This window comes from Heteronotia binoei, chromosome 9 (assembly GCF_032191835.1).
Source record: "Heteronotia binoei isolate CCM8104 ecotype False Entrance Well chromosome 9, APGP_CSIRO_Hbin_v1, whole genome shotgun sequence".
NCBI lineage: Eukaryota > Metazoa > Chordata > Lepidosauria > Squamata > Gekkonidae > Heteronotia > Heteronotia binoei.
In genome coordinates this window covers 61,850,596-61,867,684 of record NC_083231.1, presented here as the reverse complement: position 1 = coordinate 61,867,684, position 17,089 = coordinate 61,850,596, and the positions used below count along the sequence as shown (strand labels likewise).

Genomic DNA, 17,089 nt, shown 5'->3' with positions numbered 1-17,089 from the left:
ATGCACACCCCCACCGGGGAGATTTATCTGTCCCCCTTCTATTATTGTCTTCTGCCAGCAGGTGAAGAGTTCCCTATTTTGTTTTGCATTCCCTCACTGACCCTGCATTTCAATGTTTTTTAAAAAAACTGCTTTAGTATTTTTAAAAAAGCTTGCTTTAAAGTTTTGATTGTTTTGCCACTTGTATCACCCAGGATTCAATGGAAATAATGAGTAGTAAAAAACTGTCCAGCTCACTAGAAGACTTCTTAGGGACTTCGATTACAAGAGCATTCTGATCAGAGCCCACAGTGTGCTCATCCTTCTCAGTTGGCAATCTCCCTCCAATAAAAATGCCAAATTTTCTGAATTAACTATTCCAAAGTATAGAAGGGTTTTTTATGCTAGTGTGCCTGAATGTTCTACCTTCATCAGGAAAATTAGAATAATAGAATCATAAACTCTGAGAGCTGGTTTCTGTGATTCCATGATTCAATTGTAGATTGCAGGGGTGGAATTCTAGCAGGAGCTCCTTTGCATGTTAGGCCACACACCCCTGATGGAGCCAATCCTCCAAAAGCTTACAAAAAAGAGCACTGTAAGCAAAGGAGCAATATGCAAAGGAGCTCCTGCTAGAATTCCACCCCTGGCAGAATGTCAGTTTGGGGACAGGGCTGAAGAACCAGGATTAAATGTCTAGTGTAGAATTGGCTGAATATTCAGATAGATTCTGCGACTGTGGCAGCAACAAGATTGACTGTTGACCACATATTTTTTGATTGTCCTAATTTTTCAGAAGCAACAGCTGAATTGATTGCCCCATTATTCAATCATAACTCTCTTTCTCTGGTTGTGGCAATATTTCAGGCAGCTGTTGTTAAGTTACATAACTAACTTTTAAATTCTCCTTCCATGGGATGAGGGTTTGCTGTTTATGGCTTAGGTTTTAAAAACTGTAAGAAGTAAAAGAAAAAGTAAAGATTGTTTTGCCGTCTCAGAGACCAATGAGTTAGGTGGAAAGGCAGCATAAAAATGTTTTAAATAAATAGAAATAGACACTGTCCCAGTTTACATGAAGCAGTATTGGCAGAACCCCTTCCACCTAACTGAGGACCACCCACCCTACTGTTCAACAACAGGAAAAAGGGAACATTTATCTCCTCCTCAGGAAGACTGCATGTACAACAGACACCACAAAAGCCAAAGGATATCTACAAGATCAGGTAACTCATAGGAGCTGCTGTATGAAATCAGAGGCTCCTTTGTCCTGATTTCTGGCAAAAGAATTGTAAATCATATAGTGTTCAAGAATCTACACAGTGTGCATTCTGAGATTCAAGCACTAAACATGTCGTAGAGAAAGATGGGTGTCTACATGCCACACCACCCCATTTCTGTTTCAGTATCCATACACACAATAGCACTAATCTCCACAATCCTTCCGGATCTTTTTTATGTAGTTGGATGGTACTAGGAAGTGAATGTACATAGTAAGTGATACAAAAGCCTTGTTTCAGAGGACAGCCATGTTGGTCTGCAGTAGAACAGCTAGATTTGAGCAAAGCAAGATCTTTGGGCTATGAGCTTTCAAGAGTCAATGCTCCCTTTGTCAGCCTTGTTGATACTGTATGGACCAGGCTTTAAGTCTCAAATTGTTGCTCCAGGACTGCATCCAAACATCACTGAATACTGCACTATTGTTGCACAGTTATAATCATGGGCAACTGGATTTTCAACTTTGGATAAGACAATCATTCCAAATTATTTTATAGCTCAACCATACCCAATGATTTATAGATGGAGGCTGAGGTCTTCTTCAAATCTGGTGAGCAGAAATAAGCATGCTTCTTATTTTTACATATTTCTTCTTAACTATGAGTGTTAGATTTTATACATACACACACACAATTCCAAAGGCACCACCTGGTTTATAAACCTGTAATATCCACTTCTTGTTATGTTCATGGGTTTACTAAAGTTTAGAGAAGTTCTAATGGCACTCTAGGATTTAATATGTAAGTATTACGGAATTCTGCCCACCTTTGCTGTGAACCAAGAGCAGAAACAGGCATTCATTGTTGCAGTTTACTTTGCTAGCACAAAAATGTAATTTATCTTCTCACTACATCTAGCCTTGGCTGGCAAAATGGCAAGTGTGATATGGTAATGAAATTATGCTTGCCTTTCTGTGGAAGCAGAGCTCTCTGACAGGGCACAGGTGTTTAGTGCCAACTGCTCTTTCAACATGACAGGAGCCACTTGATTTGATTAAATGTACATGAAACATTTTGCCCCTTACCTTCTTCCTTGTTTACTGTGTAAATCAGACTCAGCAATTCTAAGCCCACATCTCCATTGGTGTTGACAGCACGCGCTGCACATTGAACCCTTGAACCAGCTTGGAAGTATATAGAGTCTAAGGCAATTGATTTGGTGTTGGTGAAGAAAGTGTTGGAGTCCACTTCGCGCATGGGGCTGGTAACACCATCACTGCCACTTGGAGCACTGACAAGCCAGCGATACAAAGTCAGTGTGTCATTGATGTTTTCAGCAGCACAGATAGATCCAGTCTTGTCATAGTCTGAGTATTTGGGGTTACACGCCTGATGTTTGATAGATACACACAATTTGATTATAGCTCAGTCTACTCCAGTTAAGTCAACAATTGAGAACACATGGTAAGAGTAAGGTTTTTTCCACCCATGAAGGTAGATCCAGGTGGGTAGCTGGGTTGGTCTGAACCAACAGAACAAAGTTCAAGTGCAGTGGCACCTTTAAGACCAGCAAAGTTTAATTCTGAGTATAAACTTTTGTGCCCATGAAAATTTATATCCAGAATTAAACCCTGTGAGTCTTAAAGGTCCCACTGGACTAATTGTGTCCCCCCTCCCCCAATTATTAATATATAATAATATTTTCTTGTATTTTGTTTTCTATTATGGACACCTATTTTACTGAGAAATTAAGTAAATGGCATATTAAAAAAAGAATATTGTGGAAAGACTCATGAGTTTGTCACAGCCTCATGACTGATAATGGTATGCAACTGAACAAAGGAGGCTTGAGCATTTATTTTTACCATTTCAGCAAATGTTATATCCTTAAATTATAAATCATTGAAGACTTACCTATAAATAAATCTTGTGAAAATACTAACCTCACAGAATCAAAGGAAATGAATTAAATGGTTTTGAAAGACTCATGTGAGTTTCACATAATGGGGCCTATATAAAGATAGCCACACCCAAATAAACTATCTGAATTTCTCAGATGTGGGCTGTGTGAGATTATCTAATCTTTCTGAAATTGCTTTGATAAGAATCTCAGAAATGGTTTAATTTTAAAATAGATAAAATAGGATAAGGGATGGCAGGTATGTCTTTCTGATTACATTTGCATATGCAACTGTTTTTGTATTATTGGGATTCTTTCCTATTTACTCATTTCAAGACTGTTTAAATAAACAAACTACTGTTTATCTTAAAAGATAAACATGAGTGATCTTTGGCTGGGATACAAAGTTTTTACTCTACACCTGAAATAAATAAACTTCTGACTTCAGTCAGAGGGCTTTTAACCTATAGAGACTGATTAATGAAGAGAATAACCTTCCCAATATAGCCTGGTAGTTTAGTAGTCAGTGTGTTGCTTTAGAACAGGCAAAAAGATTATTTGTTTTCCTGTCACAAATTTACACTGGCTTGAATGTTCCCCAGGCATTTGGCAGGAAAAACAGCTGTCTTGAATATGCAAACCACACCATAAAACAAAGCTGGAGTCCAGTAGCACTTTAAGACCAACAAAGTTTTACTGAGAGTGCAAGCTTTCATGTGCTAAAAGCACACTTCACTAGACTATCAAACAAAAGAAAGCTTACACTCTCAATAAAACTTTGTTAATTTAAAGGTGTTACTGGAGTACAACTTTGTTCTATTGCTTCACACCAACATGGCTGCCCACCTGGATCAAACCACACCATGTAATAGCTAACTAAAAAGTCAACAGGACAGAAGTGCATAGCACTGCTGGAAAATTGCTGGAGTACCAAATAGGAAACACTGTTAAAAGCTGAATTTGGATCAGCGTGATATGTGTCAGGTTTTCAGCCTCAGTTTATCCACTGCACCCATCTGTAAAATGGGTAGAACTGTAACTTATTTCACAGTGTTATTGTGAAGACATGAAGAACAAAGAGCACAAAATTTGAAAATGATGAATACAATATAAATTATAAATGTTAGTAGTTATTACACTGGATATGTAATTCAAGGTAATGAATCTCAAACTTTCTGCCTTAATTGTCTTACTAGATTGCTTACAGATCCTATCAAATTCATTTCCAGCTAGGAAGAGACCTCTGGAAATTATAAGTCTGAAGAAGAGCTGGAAGGAATAGGTCTTACCGTTACACACACAACAGGGTACCCAGTTGGAGGCTGAGGACTTCCCTTGATTTTAGCAGTGTCATCATACAGCAGAAGAGACACAACCTGAGGCACAGCTGGGAAAGTCACATCTGCCACACTGTCCATTTCTTCAATGAACACAATGGCTTTGTTCATCTGCATTAAGGACAGAAAAAGGGTTCTGACTGAAAGGAAATCCAAAAGTGTTCTATATGAAGATCTCTTGTAGAAAGTGTTTAATTTATGACAAAGTATATTCTTAAATTACTTTATGCACAAACATTACCAGAATACAATGTTCCAACTCTATGCCTATCTGCATATGAGTGCACTTTCTTTGGTGCTCTACATTCATTTGAAAAGCACATCTTTTAAAAGCTGCATAGAGGTTAAACAGACTCAGATATCATATAGAATATAAGAGTAGATCTAATGGCTTCCTCCCTCTAAGCTGAAATATACATTTTTGAAAATTTTGAAGGAATGGAAAAAATTCAGAGAGGGAAAGAGGGGACAGAAACATTGAGAAAAATTGAAATATATGAAATACATACTTTCCAACCAAGCCTTAAATTATTTTATTGTGTCACCAACATAAAATATATGATTCATGATTTTGCAAGCATATAAAATTGTACTTTCTGCCAATACTTTTTTTGTGTGTGTGAGGGAAACAGAGCACTAGCACTGCAAACCTCTGCGCCTTATGCTATCTTAGTGCATGTTTCTTAGCTTTTTTCCATTTAAGAGGTAGAAACAAACATAAACTGAAAATGGAAAATAAATTTTGGATTAAATAAAAAGAACAGCATGTTTGAATACAATATTCAATGCAGGGGTGGCCAATGGTAGCTCTACAGATGTTTTTTGCCTACAACGCCCATCAGCCCCAGCCATCAACCATGCTGGCTGGGGCTGATGGGAGTTGTAGCCAAAAAACACCTGGAGAGCTACTGTTGGCCACCCCTGCAATAGTGACTTCCTAACAGTGAATAACAGTCAATAGTGTATCATAATACACAGTGAAGCACAAAATCATTCAAACAATACTTCAAAATATATTGCATATGTCTGCAGCATGCACAGAAATTATCCTTATTTAATTCTGTAGATTGCCTTACATTAAAAAGTTCATATTACACATTATGAGTGAGTCAAGGAAAGGAAAGGTCCTCTGTGCAAGCACCAGTCATTTCTGACTCTGGGGTGACAGTGCTTTCACAACGTTTTCACAGCAGACTTTTTATGGGGTGGTTTGCCATTGCCTTCCCCAGTCATCTACACTTTTCCCTCAGCAAGCTGGGTACTCATTTGACTGACCTTGGAAGGATGGAAGGCTTTGTCCTAAAAGGGATTTCATTCATTCCAAAAGAACAAATATTTCAGAGGGCTTTTTTAATTATCCCCCTTCAAATTTTTATTAGAAAAACCAAAGAAATGTCATGTGAATGGGACTTTTTTCCAACTTTTTCCTAGGCCTTCATATGGCTAGTGAGGATTTTCCCTAATGCAAGCAGGCCTTTCTCTAACACTTCTACTCACCAGAAAGGAACTATTGGATACAAATAATTTCCCTAGCATGCCTTTCCCTCATCTCCCCTCCTCTCTGGGCTTTTATAACAAACAAACAGGAAGTGCTACCTGAGGACCTGCCTACCTGAGGGACCGTCTTTCCCCATATGAACCCCAGAGAGCACTGAGGTCAGCAGGGAAGAACCAACTGACCACCCCGGGCCGAAGGAGGCAAAACTGCAGAGTACTCGTATGCGGGCCTTCTCTATCGTAGCTCCACACCTATGGAACCAGCTCCCGGAAGAAGTGCGGGCCCTGCGGAACCTTGAACAGTTCCGCAGGGCCTGCAAGACCATCCTTTTTGGGATGGCCTTTACCAATTAAATGACAGAGGGACTCACCTAAGTGATTTTCGCCATCATGCTTATTGGAAATAGCACCAGAATGTTAATTTTAAAATTTTTAAATTAGACTGTTTTAAAGCTAGATACTGTTTTTAAATACTTATTGTATAATCTATTGTATTTGATGTTGTTAGCCGCCCTGAGCCTGCTTCGGCGGGGAGGGCGGGATATAAATAAAATGTTGATTGATTGATTGCTAGATCACTATAATACAAAAACATTTTAATGATATATTGCAGAAATGTATTAATTAAAGCCCTCCCCCAAGTCCTCTGTAATGTTGGGGTGTGGGAGAAATGGTAGCTGTGGACGCAGAGGTAAGGACAATATCACCAATGTGGCTGAGATCTGTAAAACTCTCCATCTTCCCATCCACATGGACCCCAAATAAACTTTTCTATCTTTCCCAAAAGACTGTACTAAAACAGGTTTAGGAAATATTGCAGCAAAGCAGGGAAAAACACAGAAGCAGAATGTGCAGAAGACAATACTCATATGGATACTTCCAAAAACATCAGTGCTACCAAGAAGCCATAGCTGAGCACACCATCTGTGTGAAATTGCCCTGTACAACATATTTAGAGATATAAATGCATGGATGGGAAGTGTTTATTGACCTAATTGCTTGACTTCCATAAAATCACTTGAAGGTCTGGCCAAAGCCCAAGGGTATACAGTGTGTGTACATATGTAGGCTTGTAATAATTAATAATTATCATATGGCATTGTGTGTAATATGAGATCCTGACATCGTCTGGCAACCTGAAGATCCTAACATCGTCTGGCAGCCTGAAGTTCTAGCTCCTCCAGCATTATTCAGCACTAGGTAGTGAGCTAAACATTTATTGGGCTGTGAGCGCTTTGAAAGCACTGTGACTGATCCAAGGTTACCCAGCTGGCTTTACTGGACGAGTTCAGAATCAAATCCAGATCTCCAGATTAGAGTCTGTTGCTCTTAACCACTACATGCTAGCTCTCTGTAGGCTTGTGATCAAGAACCTTGCATTGTACAGATCTCTGATCATGTATACAGTTTAGACATCCACAGATTTTATGCAGACTTTCAGATGGTGATAAGGCCAATGGTCACACTAGATCTAGGCAGATCCCAAAATAAATGGTGTTACACAGCTTTTGTTTCTTAATTCTACCTGTATCCACCATTAACAGATGCATCAATTCTTACCTGTGTCTCAGCTACCATATTTTCATCAGGTTTCAGGTGTACTGTAAATGCTTCTCTCATTTCTCTCACTCCATCATACAAAACTTCAACTTCAACAAAGTGTTCTCTTTCTCCTTCTTTGAATTCAGTGTCTGAAACAGAGTAGGTTTTGTCCATCAATAGGTGACTTCAGCTGAGATCTAAAGAACAACAGACTCGCTTCTTACAATTGGTGCCAAACTTACCATGAGTAACTAAATGGGCAGAAAGGCAAATTCAAAAATGCCAAGAAAATTACAGTAAGATGAAATGTATTTTTACCTTGCATGTTGTTGATTTTAAATGGTTGAAACAAAATACCATTTCTTTGTTTTAAATAAATGAATACGCAATTATAAGTTCAGGTCATGACACTGTAAAAGTATTATGTCAGCATCCAAGATTTTGCATCCACAGCCAGTTGCAGTAGCACATAGCAACTCTTCCCTATCTAATTTTATTATGTCAGACACTAGTACTGTCCACTGCTTTCCAAAAATTCACAGGATTGTCTTACCTTCAGACATCGGATTATAGTCTTCTCCAGATATAGCTGAACCATCTTTAGTATGAATTCTCACAATAGAAACTTTGGAACTGTCCCCCAGACGCAAGATAGGGATCTTTACTACTGCAATCTCTCCAGCCTCTTGAGGTTCTTGAATGTTGTATTTGATTTCAGAAAACTTAATAACTGGTTCTGCAAGAGAACTCAAAAGTCACTCTCTCCTCTTTGACAATAAAGTAATTCCTTGCCATTGTTTAATGTAAAAGTCTATGGAATTATTCAGGGAATTTCATACAGGGAATATATACACTGTGTCTCTTAATCCAAAATGGATACATTTCTTAATTTAGAAATTAATAATCCATTAACCCCTATAAGTTTTCTCCCACCAAAGCAGTGACAAGCAAAGGGACATGGAAGCAGGGGAACCTGGCCTGAAGGTCTGACAACCCTACTTAGTGCTGATTAATTTGGGTTCAATTATAATTCTTCTCTTTTAATTTATGTTTTATTTCATCTTCACCCAGATTTCAATTATATTTCCTCCCTTTTAATTTATGTTTTATTTCATCTTCCCCCCTTGCCAGTTAAACTTCTTCCCCTTTAAAAAATTAAGCAACAGTTACTAGTTTATTCTGATTTCTTAAGAGCTAAGAGCACTTTTCCTCATCTCTCTTCTTGTTTTAATTTCTGTTCTATTAAAATATGTAGCAGGCCTATAATGTAATTTTGCATCATTGTTATGTTAATACTTATGTTTTGTTTCAGTTCTGTTTTTAGTCTTCTGATTAGATCTACAACCCACATCCTATTTCATTGTTTATTGAATGTCCCATCTTGATTGTATTGACTCACTCTGTGTAATCACCTTGAGTCCCAGAGAGAAAGGCAGTCTATAAATAATGTAAATAAACTTTTATTACCAATAAAAAGAAGTACTAAGAAGCAGAAATACTACAACAAATGATGTTTTAAGAATGCCTTTTGATTTTAACTACTTTTACTTTTCTACTGTTACAGTTTTTAGTTACACAATGTACTGTTATAAGACAGGAGGATGGGAAGGAGATTTAAAAAGTAAGGAGCCAGAGAAGAAGAAATTATTTATTTATTTATTACTTTACATTTATATCCCGCCCTCTCCGCAAGCAGACTCAGGGCGGCTTACAACATCATAAAAACAATTCAATAAAACATATAAAACCATAATTTACTTATCAATTTTAAAACTATTAGCGCTGTCTAACCAGTTGCTAGCTCAGGAGACAGAAAATTCTTCTTCTTAAAATGACTGTACTATTGATTTACTTATTTTTAAATGTGTAAATAATAAAATGCTAGAAAAAGGGTACTTTGGTGCAGAACACTGAAACAAACAAACTAATGCTATTTCCACAGTGGAAAGAATGTCAAAGTGTCTTGTAAACTTACTGTCTTCTTCATCTTTAATCTTCACCAGTGTTTCTTTTTGCTCCCCAATGGCGGCACCAAATGTAGAAGTGCTTTTCGGTGTTCCAAGCACTAGCCTAAACTCTTCCTCCTCCTCATAGATGGCATCATCTTCTAGGATCACTATGCAAGGTTTTTCAATCTCTCCTGCAGGAGGCAAAAAAAAAATCTGAAAAAAAAATTGTTTGGCACACCTACAATTTAATTCCAGCATCCAAATTACAAATTCAATACATAATGAAATTGTTAATAGTGAATGTAGACCTGGGGTTGCTAGACTATAGATAGAATAATCCATAAATGCCCAGCGCCTCCTTAGCAGGATATAAATAATAAAATAAATAAATAATTTTTTGGGGGGGGGACTACATATATACATTCCTTTTGATTTGGTACACTGTGTATCTATGCTAATCCCAAAGCATAAATGTTGAAAATTGAACACGATAATAACTTCTACTGAACTTTTTTTTTTGGGGGGGGGGGGGAATGCTGATCTTCCAAAAAGAGACAACTTCATCTACACAAGAACACAACCTGCACACACGCATGCTCATTTTTCTTAAAGCTTTGGTTTTTATGTACTGGCTGTTATATTTGTGTTTAATAAGTAATTTGTATTCTCTGTAATTCTTTCTAAGATACTCACCTACAGTCTATTAATCTATGAAATGGCATCAAACGATATTAGCACCTGACTGTTTTAATATTTTAGTTTTTAATTCTAATTTTGATGTATTATGTGTTGAAATGTTACTGTGATTTTACTGGTTGTGAGCCGCCCTGAGCCTGCTTCGGCGGAATATAAATCAAATAACCATTACTACTGTAAAACTACATAATGAGTTGGATCCAGTGATCCAGAAGCTGAAGGTGCTGATGGATGAGGCAGTCCCTTCTGATCCCTAGAGTGCTGGGGACCATCACAGACTAATGAAGGATTGGGGTAGGAGCTACGGGGAGGAGGGGGAAAGGAACACAATGCCCCCCTCCCATCAACATAGTCAGAATGCCAGGGATTACAGAGCACTGAATAATTACGCATTTTCAAGATGATGAATATGGGGGGGAGATTTATTTCTTCTAGTCTGTAATGACAAATTTTATTATGAGGAAACCAATGGGTGTGCATGTGCTTGTAGTATAGTGTATGGGATTGCAGATGAGTCAGTATCCAAATATCAACATATCCAGTTGTGGAAACTGATGTCAAAATATGGATCAAAAAGCCTGCACAATACGGCCATGTTGGGAAAGGAGGATTTTCCAATAAGCCTCCAGTTTGCAAAACATGTCAGAATTGGTGCAGCAGCTTATCAGGAGGGAAAAGCCTTCTACACTAAACATCTGCTTTATATTCTTGAATATGATACACAAAAACATATTTTGAAAATCTGTTTAAAACATATGTGCTATCACTTATAGAGGAAATCATATGGACTTAATAAGACTTAGCAGGGATCATTTTGTAGAAAAATAGGTGGTGGAGTTCATCCAGAGATTGTTATGCAGCTGCACCTATTATTCAATGGACAAGGTGGAGAGGAGAAGGGGGAGCCATCAGAAAGGTTCAGGAGCTGTGTTCCTGTGAGCTCCTGCTGAATTCAAGGCCTGAGGCTTAGGAAAATGTTGTATTATGTATGTTCTGAAATTATGAGGAATCCACATGTTACTGGGCAGTGGTCGAACATTTCCACAAAACTGGAGGTAGATGCCCATATCTGTCTATAACAACTATAGTAAGTACTTAAAGTGACTGAAAAAATGACAAGAACTAGCATAAGAAGACATTTTTCTGCAGAACTACTGATTTTCATCTGCCAAGAGACCATCTGTCAAAGTAGACCATTCTGAGCTAGATGGACTAATGCTCTGCTGACAGTACATGGCAGCTTCATATATTAAAATCTTTAAAATAAGGTGAATTGAAGTAAGACCTCGATAGAGGCTGTTTGGAAAATGCCTTCAAATGCCTGGCTGTGTGCCCACCCCTTTTTTGGAGAACACTCCTTACTATTATGGAATGCAAAAGCAATTCTTTAAAATTATCTGGCCTGCCTTTTTATATGCTTTCAAGATAACACTAATTATAATGATGCATGAGAATGAATAAGTGAACTGAAAGTAAAACCTTAGAAATTAAATTCTGATATCTTATTTGAAGACTCTTTTCTTATTTCTGCTGAATTTTTTTTAAAAATGTACATTATATGATGCCACATGAAGATTCTTTGGCACTCAATTATAAATCAAAAGACATCCTCTCATAAGAAGTTCTGACAATACAATTGCATGCTTGCTTGAGAAACTCCTTTTTAAAAAAGCAGATCTTACCTGGGAGAAATACTACTATAGAATCATCTGTGTTTGGTCTCTCTTCATAGTCTATCATGACTTGCGCAGAACCTTGACGAGTATAGCAGCGGACTGTAGATTTATAGTTAACATCACCACTACGATAAATTATAGCCACTAGTTGCTCATCCTTTTCATTCACTGTATATAAAGTTTCCTTAAACTGTACTTTTGGTACTACAAAAATAATTAAAAAAAAAACTTAATACCTGAAACATTTTACTATAATTTTGATGTTTTTCAGATTCACTAATTTTATTTAAATTACACTAATTCCATAGTAAGACACATTACTTTTCTCTTATATTTAGAATGGAAAACTGTGTATTTGAATTCATCTGTACAGTTACAGTGGTATGTATATGGAGAGAAGTGCTAGTTAAATTCAGAAGTAAAAATATGGAACTTCTTCCCTGACAAAAGGTAATAAAGAAGGAAAAAGGTTTAAATCTACACATTTTTTAAAAAGTCAAATCCTTTTCACTGAATACAACAGAACAAAGTTTGAATCCAGTGGCACCTTTAAGTCCAACAAAGCTTAATTCTGACTCAGACTTTGTTCTGTTGCTTCAGACTAACATGGCTACCTGCCTGAATCTAACTGAATACAATAATTATCTAAACATAGTGGAGTCTACTCAATCATGCACTTTCTCTGATGGAATAGCATTCCCACATAGAAAAGGTGTTGATCTCTGCCAATTCCCCTTCCCACTGAAGATCCCACCTTCCCCCGTACGTTGTTCCTGAGGGTCTCCTGGACCCAAGAAACAAACATTTGTGAACCTCATTATGGGTTCAAGCAGAAGGAGGTGGAAAAGTTCTGCTTCATGAAGTCTGCAAATAGTTGATTACACACCACTGCCTTTTTACACCTAAAATAACTATTAAAATTACAACCTCAAAAGAAGGTGAACATCTAGGTAAGATGGGACAACTTGAAAAAACACTGAGAAAATACTCTTCTAAAAACTATGTGAAAAGTCCCTTAAAGTTTTCAAAAAATGGTTGACACAAGTAATCAGGAACTCATTAGGAAACTCAAAAAGGTACTACACTCCCTTGGGGTAAAACTCCGTATTATGGTTCAAGATGATATTACAGATACACATGGAATTATTGATTACACCCTACAAACTGACCCAACTGACTCTACACATCTCAAAACCAAGAAATGAAAAATAAAACAATACAAAGGGGTGGGGGGAAACTGCACAAAGATCCTAAGAACTGCCAGAGACAAGCTTAGAGCCAGATGAATGACCCCAGTGTCCCCATTATGTACAGCTTACAAACTCCACATGCATGGACTCTGTGTATACATCAATAGAAATTAAAATGTTAACACATACTATCAGAAATGGTATCATTGATGAAGATGGTAGTTTTACTTGGCTCCCCAAGAACAGCATTCATGGGCATTCGGAGAACAAGTTCAAACTTTTCTGGGCCCTCAAGGACAGGCTGTCCTAAATCATCCAAGATGGTGACACGGAAAGTCTGCATATTCACACCAGGAGCAAAGTCAAGGTTTCGGCTGATGCCAACATAATCAACTCCAGCTATACAAAAAGAGAGGCTATTCAATTATTTGTGGGACATGTTCAAAACATCAGGACATTTCTTCTTTTCATCTCAATATAATTTGTTTTGAATGTGTGTCACTGAATTTATCTGTTTTATTAAAGAAAGTTAATGACAAATACCCCCAAAATAAGCATTAATTGTCAGGAACGGCCAAAAGAACCAGAATTATAGTCAGATCACACACAATGAAATTATTTCATAAAGTTATTTCATATAAGAATTTACATGAATTCCATATATATGTAGTGGTTAAGTGTGCGGACTCTTATCTGGGAGAACTCCTCCACTTGCAGTTGTTGGTATGGCCTTGGGTCAGCCATAGCTCTCAAAGGAATTGTCCTTGAAAGGGCAGCTGCTGTAAGAGCTCTCTCACCCCACCTACTTCACAAGGTGTCTGTTGTGTGTGGGGGGGTGGTAAAAGAGATTGTGACCGCTCTGAGACTCTGAAATTCAGGATATAGGGTGGGATAAAAATCCAATATCATCATCATATATGCTATAGTACTCTCAAATCAGGGTCCCTCCCCCTTTTAAACTAGAAAAACGATTATATTTTTGAAAAAAATACATATTGTGTTTTTATTTGATAGCTCATTAATCTTTATGGCCAGTGTAAATACCATAAAATAACATCCTGTCACAATCTAGATAAACAGAAGTTCATAATAATTTCTGGAAAGTCTATTCTAAATCTACCACACCATCTCCTACCAACAGGTTACAGGCATATGTGCTGAAAGCTTCCAAATAAAATTGCACATGAATGACTGAAGCATATATAAATGACCCAATTAAAACCTTAATTGTTTCTTCATTCTAGGGTTCCCAAGTCCAACCCCAGAAATATCTGGGGACTTTGGGGGTGGAGCCAGGAGACTTTGGGGGTGGAGGCAGGAGACACTGGGGTGGAGCTAGGGGGAGGGGGGGAAACGGCACCGGGGAGTGTGGCGAGCCGCCCTGTCTCGGAGCGGGTGAGGCTGCCGCGCCGCTGCCACCTCTTCTCTGCTTGCCGTGGCTGCTCCTCCGAGATGGGCTCAGCCTGAGAAGAGGCGGAAGCAGCGTGGCGGCCTCACCCGCTCCGCTCTGCCTCTGGGGTGGAATCGGAGGGGGGTGGAGGCAGGCCGGGGGCGTGGCGAGCCGTGAGTCTGGGTCCTAGAAGGGCCCGAATTTGCGGCTCGCCATGCTCCTGGCCTGCCTTGCCCTCCCCTGCACTGCTGCCGCCTCTTGGCTGCTCCTCCGAGATGGGCTCAGCCTGGGCTCATCTCGGAGGAGCAGCTGCGGTGGGCAGGGAGGGGGCGGCAGCGGTATGGCGGCCTCGCCCGCTCCAGGATGCGGCGGCTCGCCATGCTCCCTGGCGCCGTTTCCCCCCTCCCCCTGCTTCCGTTTTTTGGGGGAGCGGGAGAAGAGGGTGGAAATCCTGGGGTCCCCCGCCAGGGCGGGAGGGTTGGGAAGCCTACTTCATTCTGTTTTCACTAATCCTTACTTTATTTAATCCTGTTTCTTCCTCCCACTCTTTCCTTGAGTTGCTACATATTCAACACTTCCTTTCAGCCCTCTTGTTTTCAGAGCCACAACATTCAATCCTAGAATTGCCAACCTCCAAGCGGGGCCTGAAGATTTTCAAGAATTACAATTGGACTCTACAATATTAGAACCCTCTATAATATGAGCTCCATCCTCAAATCCCACCCTTCCCAGGCTTCACCCCTCCACTCAGCTCTATTCAGTCCACCTTTCCTCTTCCTTTTTTCCTCATCTGTATATTTTCCCATTCCTTCTTCCAGCTCCTCACTGTAGCAGTTTAGCCAACAATCTCATAAACTGACACGTAGTAATTGTTGAAGTTAAATCAATAATATCTTTAGGAGAAAACACAAAGCGAGAGCTTCAACACTAAATCTAAAACTGAGAGGGCAGTTAGAGATTGGGGTATCACAGGAAGCAGTCAAAACTAAATCCCACCTTCAAAGTAAAAGAGATCCCCCCTTCGTTTCCTCCTACAGGACTTCACAGAATGGCACATGCTGTAGAGTCTCAAGGACAGGACTGGGGGGAATGTTTTAAGGGCTATTTATTGAACACTGGTGTTGATTTTTGCTTCCTGCAAAACTCTGTGATCTAAGTTTTTTGAACAAATGCACATTCTAAATGTGGGTCAAGACTTGGATAGAACCTTAAAGTGTCCTCTGCAAGGGGTAAAGAGTAAGGACTGACATATAGTAAAAATACATCAGGAGCTCTACTTGGATAATTCACCTTCTGCAGATACTGGCTCTGTTTTTCTGGAACGCACTGTGACAGTCGCTGCTTTGGTTAAGTCTGTACCAGTTCTCCAAACACGAACTTCCACATAACCAGCACTCTCAGCCACATGATATTCCATGTCACCAAAGTAAAAAGAAGGTTCTGGAGAAAGTATATAAAAGAAGGAGAAAGTATAGAGCTGTTAGGCACTTCTTTGTATATGAGGGATTAATTCCAGGTATCTCTGCAAGCAAATAAATTTTCCAGTAAGGTTAGCTGATTATCCATATTCTTTATGATACAGTGCAGGAACTGGAGGCTATTTGACTTCATTGGTGTCTCAGATTTATCTTTTAACTACCAAAGATATTTACAGGCCTACAGATTATTATGAACAAGGCAGGAAGTTCACTCTGCACTTCAGAAATGATAGGATATACTGTCAAGTTTCCATAGAGATTTTTTCATATTCAGAAGATAGATAATACTGCTTCCTAATCTATGATTACCCCTCCTTCCACAACAAACATTTTGTTTCCTTTCTTATTATTGATGTAGCCTGCAGGTTATAAACATTTGTTCAATTTCATAAAATTCCTGTACTTTTCTGCTAAGGTTTTTTGGTGCAAAATTTGGATTTTGGCTATTTTATGGGTTGAATCCAGCCAGCTTTATTACTCAGTCTTGCTCAATTCCCTTCTTACTACAGCCTCCATCCCACATGGCTTCTGTGCATGGTTTCCCAGCACAGTTTCCCCTTTGTTCAACAGCTGAAAAACTGGTTGGATCCAACACAAAGTGTATTTGTATGTGTGTGTTTACACACACATTCATACTGAGTTCCTCAGTTCTCCTCATGCTTTTTAATAGGTGTAAGAACTACACAGAGTTAAGTAGCTAACTTAACAGCTAACTATGGTTTGCCATCACATAAATGTTCCTAAGGGATAGTTGGGTCTTACCTTATTGTATTTTGAACATTAATATCCTGCCACTCTATACAACTATACCCATACAACATACAGTTATACAACACAGATATGAAATAAAAATAAATTAATACAATTATTAGAGGAAACACAGACAATTTCAAAAGAAACAATGAACACTGAGGCGATCAAACATTGCATCTGCAAAACCAAGTCATGAATTACATATTTGTTAAATTACTGAAAATGCATACATTACATAATAAAAGACTGCAAATAAGGAAGTAAGATATGAGACATCTTATAATTCCATGAGCATCTTAGCTTTTTTGATTTGTTTATGGAAATAATTAATTTAATTTACTAACAAACACCATAGCAATTTCAAGGAAATGATCTAAAATTTGAAGGGAAAAGATCTAAAATTTGAATCCCCCTTAGAAATGAATATGGCAAAGACTTTAGGATAATCTCTTTCAAGTTTTTTTAAATATATTAAAACAATAGGATCA

At 38.5% G+C, this 17,089-nt stretch overlaps 1 protein-coding gene across 1 annotated transcript in view; it reads right to left on the bottom strand.

Annotated features, from left to right (window-relative positions):
- Positions 1–17,089, bottom strand: part of FREM3 (FRAS1 related extracellular matrix 3) — a 142,317-nt gene that overhangs the window by 30,554 nt on the left and 94,674 nt on the right. Inside the window, exons 7-14 of the mRNA XM_060246706.1 lie at positions 15,661–15,810; positions 13,170–13,379; positions 11,797–11,994; positions 9,445–9,609; positions 8,023–8,205; positions 7,488–7,618; positions 4,383–4,541; positions 2,279–2,582 (exon numbers count right to left, since the gene is read on the bottom strand). Coding sequence (XP_060102689.1) covers positions 2,279–2,582; positions 4,383–4,541; positions 7,488–7,618; positions 8,023–8,205; positions 9,445–9,609; positions 11,797–11,994; positions 13,170–13,379; positions 15,661–15,810 — 1,500 coding nt within the window. The remainder of the gene's footprint in view (positions 1–2,278; positions 2,583–4,382; positions 4,542–7,487; positions 7,619–8,022; positions 8,206–9,444; positions 9,610–11,796; positions 11,995–13,169; positions 13,380–15,660; positions 15,811–17,089) is intronic.